Source organism: Aotus nancymaae, unplaced genomic scaffold (genome assembly GCF_030222135.1).
Source record: "Aotus nancymaae isolate 86718 unplaced genomic scaffold, 86718_ANA_hifiasm-v0.15.2.pri h1tg000002l, whole genome shotgun sequence".
NCBI lineage: Eukaryota > Metazoa > Chordata > Mammalia > Primates > Aotidae > Aotus > Aotus nancymaae.
The window spans coordinates 21,701,860-21,713,940 of NW_026988413.1; the positions used below are offsets into that span (position 1 = coordinate 21,701,860).

Genomic DNA, 12,081 nt, shown 5'->3' on the forward strand with positions numbered 1-12,081 from the left:
AAGAGCAATCATTAATTGACAGGGGCAGTGGCTCATGCCTGTAATCCCAGCACTTTGGGAGGCCAAAGCTAGGAGTTCAAGACCAGCCTGGCCAACATGGTGAAACCCCATCTCTACTAAAAATATAAAAATTAGCCAGGAGCAATGGTGCACACCTGTAAATCCAGCTACAAGGAAGGCTGAGGCACAAGAATCCGCTTGAACCTGGGAGGTGGAGGTTGCAGTGAGCCAAGATTGCACCACTGCACTCCAGCCTGGGCAACACGGCAAGACTCTGTCTCAAAAAATAAACAAATAAAATAAAAAAGAGCAGTAACTGGCATACTGGTTTATGTATCTATCTTTTCTGAATTTCATTAGAGAATAAGCAATAAATGGGACCTAATCAACTCTGGATACACTGAAAAAAATCAGATTTCTATGCCTGCCAAAATCAGATCCTGATGACTAGCTGACTTCCCTCAGAATCATTTTCTTGGCCCTCTCTCTAAATGCAAAGGATAGAGTAGGTTTCAGCCTTGGACTCCAGGGCCATGATGGAAATTATCCTATTAGTAAATGGCAAAGTTTCCAGTAGTACATGACAAAATCAAACTGGCATTGTAGGACAATGGTGTTCCTGTGTGGTTGATGGACTAGAACAGAAAGTGTCAGAAAACAAGAATAACAGGCAAGTAAGCCACTTATAAGAAAATGGAACCGGGAAGCTGAGGCGGGCGGATCACCTGAGGTCGGGAGTTTGAGACCATCCTGACCAACATGGAGACACCTCATCTCTACTAAAAATACAAAATCAGCCAGGCATGGTGGCATATGACTGTAATCCCAGCTACTTAGGAGGCTAAGGCAGGAGAATCACTTGACCCCAGGAGGTGGAGGTTGTGGTGAGCCGAGATTGCACTATTGCACTCCAGTCTGGGCAACAAGAGCAAAACTCCATCTCAAAAAAAAAGAAAACAGAAAGGAAGAGAAAATGGAACCTAAACTAGGATGAGGACAGTATAAGAGGAAGAAAAGTCCGTTAGTAACTGAAAGGACCCAGAATTGGTCATTGAATGGCACAGGTATAAAGGGAAAGTATCAATGATGACTCCTATGCAAATCTGAAATATGCCTTACCACAGACATTTCAGAAATCTGATAAAGAGCTGACAGAAGCTAATTTTTTTCTCCTTCATTTTAAATATTAATTATTTAATATACAGTAGGACCTCTGAAAAACTAACAAATTTCCTTGTACTGTACATATTTAGTGTAATAAGTGCAGTGAATGGTAGAGAAAAATCCAATTTTTCCTCCAGTAAGGGGAGGAATCCAATTACAGGTCAAAGCTCTACAACAGGCCAAGTAAAGTGGCTCACATCTTTAATCCCAGTAATTTGGGAGGCTGAGGTGGGCAGATCACCTGAGGTCGGGAGTTTGAGACCAGTCTGACCAACATGAAGAAACCCATCTCTACTAAATATACAAAATTAGCCGGGCATGGTGGCACATGCCTGTAATCCCAGCTACTTGGAAGGCTGAGGCGGAAGAATCACTTGAATCTGGGAGGCGGAGGTAGCAGTAAGCCAAGATCACGTCACTGCACTCCAGCCTAGAAGACAGAATAAGACTCCATCTCAAAAAAAAAAAAAACTCAACAATAAAAAAACAGGTACACTGGCCTACTTAGTTCATCATGAATATCAACACAGCACCAAAGGGCCAAGCAAGGTAGCTCACACCTGTAATCTTAGCACTTTGGGAGCTTCAAGGAGCTTGAGCGCAGGAGTTCAAGACCAGCCTGGGCCACATGGCAAAACCCTGTCTACACTTAAAAAAAATAGCTGGGCATGGTGGCGTGTGCCTATAGTCTCTGCTACTCATGAGGCTGAAGTGGGAGGACCACCTGCGCCTGGAAGGGTAGAGGCTATAGTATGCCATGATTGTGCCACTGCACTCCAGCATGAGCAACAGAGCGAAACCTCGTCTCAAAAAAGAAAAAGAAAAAGACAACAAAGATAGCTGCAACAAAGAGCTATCTTCAATCTGTCTTGAGTTTGACCAATTTTAATAAATATCTTTTTGTTTGTTTGTTTTTTGAGACGGGGTCTTGCTGTCACCCAGGCTGGAATGTAGTGAGGCAATCACAGCTCACTATAGCCTCAAACTCCTGGGCTCAAGCAACCTCCTGCCTCAGCTTCTCTAGTAGCTAGGATTAAAGGCGGGCACCATCAGACCTGGCTAATTTTTGTATTTTTTGTAGAGCTGGGGTGTCACTATGTTGCCCAGGCTCATCTTGAACTCCTGGCCTCAAGTGATCCTCCCTCCTCAGCCTCCCAAAGTGCGGGGATTACAGGTATGAGCCACTGCACTCGGCCAGTAATCTTTTGACTAACTACAAATGAAGGGACATTATAAATTTTTCAAAATTACTAAACACATATTTTTAACATATAGTTTAGCCAGTTGAGAAATACACTGATTTTCCTTAACGTTTAGGGATACCTCCAGCAAGTCACATTTATTCACTCATTCACCATGTGTGAGGTATTGGAAAGATCACACTGTAGTGAAGAAAAACATTAATCATAATCATACATAAAGGTAAAATCCAATTGTGTTCAGGATACAAAGGAGAGATAGCCAAGGCAAGAGATCACATAATAGGGGAATCTGACCTAGCCAGAGAGGCAAGAGGAGAGAGTTATCCTTGAGGAAGTAATAACTAGGCTGAACTCTGAAGGACAAAAGTGGGAGCTGGCTGGGAGCAGTGGCTCACGCCTGTAATCCCAGCACTCTGGGAGGCCGAGGCAGGCGGATCACAAGGTCAGGAGGTCAAGACCATTCTTGCCAACATGGTGAAACCCTGTCTCTACTAAAAATACAAAAATTAGCTGGGCGTGGTGGCACATGCCTGTAGTCCCAGCTACTCAGGAGGTTGAGGCAGGAGAATCACTTGAACCAGGGAGGCAGAGGTTCCAGTGAACCAAGATGATGCCAGTGCACTCCAGCCTGGCAACAAAGTAAGAGTCTTAAAAAAAAAAAGGCGGGGGCGGTTAACTGTCAGGGGAGAGGTGAAGACATGCATTCCAGGAAGAGGACAACCTGTGGGTTTCTATAGCAAGAGGGAATGCGGCAAGTCAAAGAACTCAAAAGGCCAAGAGAGCTGCAGTACAGAAAACAGGTTTGGCAAGGTCACCACGCAGCCCTCAGTCACCCATGTTAAAGGACTGTGGTCTTTACTCTAAAAGATCAAGCCAGATGAAGATTTAAAATATAGGGGCTTTTTGCTCATGCCTGTAATCCCAGCACTTAGGGAGGCCAAGGCGGGTGAATCATTTGAGGTCAGGAGAGCAGCCTGGCCAAGATGGTGAAACCCCATCTCTACTAAAAATACAAAAATTAGGCAGGTGTGGTGGCAGTTGCCTGTAATCCCAGCTACTCAGGAGGCTGAGACAGGAGAGTCACTTGAACCTGAGAGGCAGAAGTTGCAGAGAGCCAAGATCACGCCATCGCATTCCAGTCTGGGCAACAGTGAGACTCTGTCTCAAAAAAACAAAACAGAAACAAAATAGGGACTTTCTGAACTAGAAGAAACAGATATTAACCCTATTCAGAGCTGTTTACAAGGATAGGAAGAGACCAGAATGGGTGGAGGAATAGGAAGTATGAAAATGGAGCCAGTGGGCTGGGCACAGTAGCTCAGGCCTGTAATCCCAGCTACTAGCGAGGCTGAGGCAGGAGAAGCATTTCAACTTGGGAGGCAGAGGCTGTAGTGAGCCAAGACTGTGCCACTGCACTCCAGCCTAGGCAACTGAGGGGAGGGAGGGGGAGAAAGAAGGAGGGAGAGAATGAGGGAAGGAAGGAAGGAGGGAGGGAGGGCATGGAGTCAGTGAATACTAACAAATCTTTTGAAAGGTTTGACTAGGGACCGGGTGCAGTGACTCACACCTGTAATCTCAGCAGTTTGGGAGGCTGAGGCGGGTGGATCACGAGGTCAGGAGATCAAGACCATCCTGGCCAACATGGTGAAACCCCATCTCTACTAACATTTTTAAAAAATTAGCTAGATGTGGTGGTGGGCACCAGTAATACCAGCTACTCAGGAGGCTGAGGCAGGAGAATTGCTTGAACCTGTGGACTGTCAAGAGATGGAGGATGCAGCGAGCTGAGATCGCACCACAGCACTCCAGCCTGGGTGACAGAGACTCGGTCTCAAAAAAAGAAAAGAAAAGAACAGTAAGTGAAGTGAGGCATGAGATCATTAGTGGAGAGAAAGGAAGGAGCAAGAGAAAGATGTGAATATACAAGACAAAAAAGGGGTAACAGGAAAAGAACATGAAGGGTGGGATTTACATTAGATAGTTAGACAGAGGTAAATTGATTCAATAGGGTGCAGACACACCTAGGTTTTTAGGTTTGAGAGTAAATAAAGGGAGTTTGTGCATGTTGTTTCCTATTTTCTCTGTCACTAGAAGTCTGAGGGTTTAGTTAGTCACAGGTTAAGGATTTGAGGAGTGTGGAAAGGTCTGAAGTAGTTACTGCTGTGAATGGACAGGGGTCACTAGACTATCACAGAAGGACTGCCAAGCAGTGTTAATAGTTGCTTATTCACAAGTCTGTGAGTGTATCTACTGAGCCAGGTTGGTACAGGTCACAAGACTAGTTAAGTCATACAGCTGAAATACAAGCAAAGGTCTTTTTTTAAATTTATTTTTAGAGATGGAGTCTTGCTCAGTCGCCTAAGCTAGAGTGCAATGGCACGATATCAGCTCACTGCAACCTCCACCTCCCATGTTCAAGTAATTCTCCTGTCTCAGTCTCCTGAGTAGCTGGAACTACAGGTACCCACCATCATGCCCAGCTAATTTTTGTATTTTTGTAAAGATGGGGTTTCACCCACCATGTTGGCCAGGCTGGATCTCAGGTGATCTGCCCATCTTGGCCTCCCAAAGTGCTGGAATTACAGGCATGAGCCACCGTGCCTGGCCAAACATGTATCTTAGAACTCTATGATCTCTGTATTTCTTCCTCTACAACTCTAAGATGTTTGATTTTTTTAAACTGTAATTTAAATGAAGCACATAACATAGAATGCAATCTCAACAAACTTTAAGTGTACAGTTCAGCAGTGTTAAGTATATTCACATTGTGCAATAGATCTTCACAGCTGTTTTCATCTTGCAAAACAGAAACTCTATGCCCCATAAACAACTCCCCATTTTCCCCTTTCCCAGACTCTGGCAACTACCATTCTACTTTCTGTTCCTGTGAGTTTGACTACTTCAGATACCTCATATGAGTGGAATCATGTAGTATTTGTCTCTTGTGACTGGATTGTTTCACTTAGTATGTCCTCAAGATTCATCCATGTTGTATCATGTGACAGGATTTCCTTCCCTTTTTAAGGCTGCATAATATTCCATTGCGTGTATATGCCACATTTTCTTTACCCATTCAACCCATCATTCACTCCTTAATGGAAAGAGTTCCTTCCCTAAGATATTTATTTTTTAAAAAACCATTCTCCTGACTCTTGGCTTTCAAAAATGTTTCCTATGTTGCCAGTTAAACACTCCTAACACAAGGCTTTATTATATACAATGTATATACACTCTTTGTTGCTATTGGCTACTCCTTTTCCCTCCAATGATTCATTTGATAATTATAATAGCTTAGGGCCAGTATGTATTAAAGAAATGTATCTAGGCCAGGCACAGTGGCTCATGCCTATAATCCCAGCACTTTGGGAGGCCTAGGTACTCAGATCACCTGAGGTCAGGAGTTTGAGACCAGCCTGGTCAACATGGTAAAAGCCTGTCTCTATTAAAAATACAAAAGAATTAGCCAGGCACGGTGGTGAGTTTCTGTAATTTCAGTTTCTCCAGAGGTTGAAGCAGGGGAATCGTTTGAACCTGGGAGGCGGAGGTTGCAGTGAGCTGAGATCATGCCACTGCACTCCAGCCTGGGTGACGGGACGAGACTCCATCACAAAAAAAGAAATAGGAAAAATAAAAAAGAAATGTATATACTCTGCGTGCTGGCTCACGCCTGTAACCCTACCACTTTGGGAGGCCAAGGGGGAAGGATTGCTTCAAGTTAGGTGTTTGGGATCAGCCTGGGCAGCACAGTGAAATCCAGGCTCTACAAAAAATAAAAAACAATTAACTGGGCATAGTAGCACATGTACTCCAGAGGCTGAGGTGGGAAGATCGCTTGAGCCTGGGTGTTGGAGGCTGCAGTAAGCTGTGATTACGCCACTGCACTCCAGCCTGGGAGACAAGAGTGTGACTCCATCTCAAAAGATAAAAAATAAAGAAATATATTAGGCCGGGTATAGTGGGCAACTCATGCCTGTAATCCCAGCACTTTGGGAGGCTGAGGTGGCCAGATCACCTGAAGTCAGGTGTTCGAGACCAGCCTGGCCAACATAGAGAAACCCTGCCTCTACTAAAAATACAAAAGTTAGCTCGGCATAGTGGTGTACACCTGTAATCCCAGCTACTTGGGAGGTTGAGGCAGAATTGCCTCAACCCAGGAGGCAGAGGTTATAGCGAGCCGGGATGGCGTCACTGCACTCCAGCCTGGGCAACACAGCAAGACTCCATTTCAAAAAAAGAAAATTAAAAACTAAAATAAAATAAAATGTATTATATATAACCAAATATATAACATGCAAGCCTTGCTTTTAAGCCTATCTAATTAGAAGGGAAGAATAGCAATATTAAGCACATAACTTCTTTATTACTTAAGTCTAATGTCATAAAATGAATTGGGTTGTGCTTAAGTAGTAGCATTAAGTAGTTTAAGCACCTAAAACTGGCTTAGAATCATTAGATGTTTAACTCTGGGGATATTACATAACAATCTGAAGCCTCTATTTCCAAATCTGTAAAACGGAGTATTTAATAGCAACTACTCCAAAGGTGTGTAAAGGGTACTGAATGACATAAGCACAATACTTAGTCCAATGCTGGGATCTAGTATGTGTTCAGTAAACACAGCCTTCATTATAACATAGCGTTTCTGAAATGATTTGATTTACAAAACAGATTTAGACAACTTTTTAAGAATATCAGTCCTGTGGAAAATGGAACCAATCCAAAAAAAAAAAAAAAGACTCTAAAGAAACAGAAAATGCACCCAGGAAAGGGTCCTTTTAAGTGAGTTTTTTTTTTTGTTTTTGTTTTTTTTTTTTTTTTGAGACGGGGTTTCACCATGTTGGACAGGGTGGTCTCGATTTCTTGACCTCGTGATCCACCCGCCTCGGCCTCCCAAAGTGCTGGAATTACAGGCGTGAGCCACTGAGCCCGGCCCTTTAAGTGAGATTCTTAAAAGAATTTACCCCACAGATAGTCTCTTAATCTTGCTCGCTAAGTTCAGAGCATTTCAACGGAAGCATTAACATTCTAAGCGCGAAATTCTCTTCCCGGACTGCTCTACCCATGCCGGACTTTCGGCATCCTTGCCCCGCCTACTATGCGACACCAGTATACCCCAGGAAATATGACAATCAAAATGCACTCACTCATTCACCACTGGAAGCCGGTACCGCCCGAATTGAGAATCACCAAAAGAGGTTCCACCCCAAATCTTCCTAAATTCCATTACTGCCTTCCACATTCAATTCCACCCCGAAAATCTACAGCTCCAAAGGTACAAGAACATCCAGGGCCGGACCAAATCGCAGAGTTGGGAGACATCCGCTGAAGTCCCACCACCCTCTTCCTGACCACCTTTCAGATGGCCGACTTCATAATCGGGAGCATTCGGTGCCTACAAGATCCCCCAACCTATAAGGAACTCCAGCGTCTACTCTTGAGGTGCGAGTTTTCAGCCTCCGTGCATAGCTGGAAAATATCTCGGATCCTCTGGCTTCGCTGCCTAAGATTTGACGCGTATCCCGGCGAAATCTGACCACAGAAGCACAGTGAAACTTGGGGGTAAGAGGGACCAGGCTCGGCCCTGGGCTGTGAGAGATTACACACCTGGGTCCAGCGGCCCAAGCCTCACTGCCTTGACTCTCAAACCCCAACTCGAGGGCTACAGCCGCAGCGCCAACGCGCGCCATTCAAACTGGGGAGGGGTGAGACTCTAGGCCCAGAGCTAGAGAAAAGCAGGCACCGCACATAAGTGGAGTCCGGGACTCCGAGAAACCCCCGGCCTGGTCTCTCCCTGAAGAACCGGTCAACACTTAGCTCAATTCTCCTTTCTGTCTGGTCACACTTACCCGAATTTACCGCCAAAGGCGTCGCCATCTTGAAGGCGCACTAACTGAGTCCTTCTGCCGCAAGAAGGCCCCAGGAAAGGGTGAGGCTGCCCTGAACGAAGCCTGAACAGAAAGGCACCACGCTGTCCCCTCGACGCTGGGCCGTCCCAGGCGTACAAACGGCTCCAGAATCTGCTCTGGGTCACCAACACAAATTTTCACTGGGATTATTCCCATTCAAATAAGGCGAGGGCAACCACTTCAGAGACACGAGGTCCTCGATCCGACGTTCATCGCGCAGTGCACCCTGGGACTTGTAGTTTCTTTCTAAGGATGAGTTGGTTAAGTAGGGAGGAAAAAGTAAAGTGGAATAGAAAAAGATATTCTGAGAGTAGTTATTAAAATGACGCCCCCTTATGACATTAAAGCCATAAATTCAAATCATAATCTCCGTTTCAAGTTAAATCTTAAATCTTCCTTACAAGTGGGGAGTGGAGTAAGGTGTGAGGTGTCTACATATCCAAAAGCCATTGACCAGTTACAAATCAAGTTTCTGTGACATTTCAACTTACCAAGTATATTGTGTCAACATAGTTGTGTAGAGCGAAGCAAATCATAATTTTTAACTATAAAATTTTCAAACGGATACAAAATTAGAATAGTGAACACCCAGCATCAATAACATGGCCAATTTCCCACCACGCAGCCCCAACCCACCCTTACCACCTCAGTACTCTACCCTCCCCTGCCGCGCTCGATTATTTTGAAAGAAACTCCAGACTTAACGTTTTATAATCACTAAGTATTTTTCTACCTGAGCAGCCAAAGTAGCTGAACTCTCTTTCTTCAGTTGATAAATTTTAGTTGGCTGATTTTCAAGCTAAAATATAACTATTCATTAAGAATTTTGGCCTGGCGTGGTGGCTTCCGCCTGTAATCCCAGCGCTTCGGGAGGCGGAGGCGGGCGGATCAACTGAGGTCAGGAGTTCCAGACCAGCCTGACCAACAGGGAGAAACCCCGTCTCTAAAAACATACAAAATTAGCTGGGCGTGGTGGCCTGTGCCTGTAATTCCAGCTACTCCGGAGGCTGAGGCAGGAGAATCACTTGAACCTGGGAGGCAGAGGTTGCAGTGAGCCGAGATCACGTTATTGCACTCCAGCCTGGGCGACAAGAGAGAAACTCCATATCAAAAAACAAACAAACAAACAAAAAAATTACAGCTATTATCTCGTTTAATCCCTGCAAACCATTCTATTGGGGAAATGATATAATTATAGCTATTTATGTCAGAGACACTCTATGTGCCTTACAATCTCATTGTATCAACTCTCCATTATTCCCATGTCACCGTGGAAATCAGAATCAAGTAATTTAGACAAAAGCATAGAGTATGTTGTTAAGAATATCCAGAACTGGCCGGGTGCGGTGGCTCATGCCTGTAATCCCAGCACTTTGGGAGGCCAAGGCGGGCAGATCACTTAAGGTCAGGTGTTCAAGACCAGCCTGGCCAGCATGGTGAAACCTCATCTCTACCAAAAATACAAAAATTAGCCAGGCATGGCGATGCGCACCTATAACCCCAACTACTCAGATGCTGAGGCAGGAGAATCCCTTGAACCCAGGAGATAGAGGCTGCAGTGAGCTGAGATCATATCACTGCACTCCAGCCTAGGCAACAGAGTTCCTGAGACTCCATTTCAAAAAAAAAAAAAAAGAATATCCAGAACATTCATTCTTTTAAACAAATAATATCATGTGACGCAATATACATTAGGTGAAACACAAAAGTCACTGGTGATTTTTTTCTGAAAGTTATTGTTATATAGAGACAAATGCCAAACTACAATTAAAGAGGTTTTAAGGAGTGGAGAAGAGAGAAAGTAAGGGCAAAGGAATTTTTCAAGAAGTTTATCATAAAACTGAAAAGAATATTGAGCAGGAACTTGACAGGAAGTGGCATTCAAAGATTTCTCTCTCAGCACAACTATTATGAGCCTTCCCCTCTCCACACGCACTTTTTAAGCCCATACACTTCCCTCTCAGTAGATGACTTTGCTTTCTATAAGATAACTCTTTAACTTCCAACTCCTCTTCTCCCATCATTACACTTTACAAGCATTCTCTCACAGGATTCCTCAATTCCTAGCAATTGGGATATTCCCATCATAAGCCCTTCTAAAACTGCTCTTGGTATGTTTACCAGTAATCACTCATCAAATTCCATGGGTACTTTTCTGAATTGTGATAATTACAGGCCGGGTACAGTGGCTTATGCCTGTAACCCTAGCACTATGGGAGGCCAAGGTAGGTGGATCACCTGAGGTCAAGAGTTCAAGACCAGACTGGTCAACATGGCAAAACCTTGTCTCTACTAAAAATACAATAATTAGTTGGACATGGTGGCAGGTGCCTGTAATCCCAGTTACATGGGAGACTGAGGCAGGAGAATAGATTGAACCTTGGAGGCAGAGGTTGCAGTGAGCCAAGATCGCACCATTGTACTCCAGCCTGGGCAGCAGAGTAAAAACTCTGTCTCAAAAAAAAACGAAAATCATATTATCTCATGGCTACTGGGGCACCACTGATACTGGTTTTCTTCCTCTTATTCCAGTCCTTTGAGTGTTCTAAGTGGCTTTCTCTTCCTCCTCTATCCACTAAATGTAGCTCTTCCCCTGTGGTTACCTCTAGTTTCTGTCTTTCCATTCTACATGCTTTCTCTGGGACATCTTATGGTTTCTCACTACCATCTGCTTGCTGATGAATTCTGTATTTGTATCTCTAGTCTGGTCCTCTCTCTTGAGCCTCAGACTGGTAGATCCAACTTGTCTACTTCATATCTGTATTGATTGTCACACAGGCATTTCAAAACCAACATTCTGAAATGTAAATGATCGCTTTTCCCCTAAAACTCTGCCACCTGTATCCACCCAGTTGCCAAAATCAGAAACCTGGGACTTGTTTTGTATTCTTCCTTCAACTGTCAAATCCTGTTCATTCTACCTCACAAATATTTCTGGAACTCTTTTTCTCTTCTCTGCTCTCTATGCCATTGTTTAAGTCTCATCTTTTTTTTTTTTTTTAAGAGACGGGGTTTCACCATGTTGGCCAGGCTGGTCTTGAACTCCTGACCTCAAGCGATCTACCCAACTCGGCCTCCCAAAGTGCTGGGATTACAGGCATGAGTCACCGCGCCTGGCCCAAGTCTCATCTTCTTAAACTTGGTATTTTGCAATAGCCTTCTCATTTGTCTTTCTTATTTCCATCTGATCTTTTCATGGAGTCCCAAGGTGATGTTAATTTTGTTTAAAATTGTATTAATTTATTTATTTCAAGACACAGTTTCACTTGCTGGAGTGCAGTGGCACAATCTTGGCTTACTACAGCCTCTACCTCCCAGGTTGAAGCAATTCTCCTGCCTCAGCCTCCTGAGTAGCTGGGATTACCAGGCACACTTCACCACACCCAGCTAATTTTTGTATTTTTAGTAAAGAGGTGGCGGGGGTGGGGTTCTGCCATGTTGGCCAGGCTGGTCTCGAACTCTTGACCTTGGCTTCCCAAAGTGTTGGGATTACGGGCATGAGCCTCCACGTCCGGTCTCAAAGTGATATTTAAATACAAAAAACACATGATGTGGTTGCTCTGATTGAAATTTCTCAATGATCTTCTATTATTAATAGTATCATTTAAAATCTTCTTAGCAAGGGATTCATGACACTTCCTGATGTGATTCAGCCTCGTTCTTCAGCCTTCCACACTCTTCTTCAAGAGCTCTTTACTCTAATCACTCTGAACTATTTGTTATCCCCAAATACAACATGCTTTCTTTTGCCATGTATCGATGTCTTTGTACCTGCTGCTCTGTCCTCCTGAACTGCCCTTCCTTCCCTT

At 44.2% G+C, this 12,081-nt stretch overlaps 1 protein-coding gene across 2 annotated transcripts in view; it reads right to left on the reverse strand.

The window, feature by feature from the left end:
• NUP205 (nucleoporin 205) overlaps positions 1–8,293 on the reverse strand; it is an 88,676-nt gene extending 80,383 nt beyond the window's left edge. For both annotated transcript variants that reach the window (XM_064373210.1, XM_064373208.1), the window contains exon 1: positions 8,213–8,293. In XM_064373210.1, coding sequence (XP_064229280.1) covers positions 8,213–8,240 — 28 coding nt within the window. In that variant the 5' untranslated portion in view covers positions 8,241–8,293. The remainder of the gene's footprint in view (positions 1–8,212) is intronic.
• Between the last annotated feature and the right edge of the window lie 3,788 nt (positions 8,294–12,081).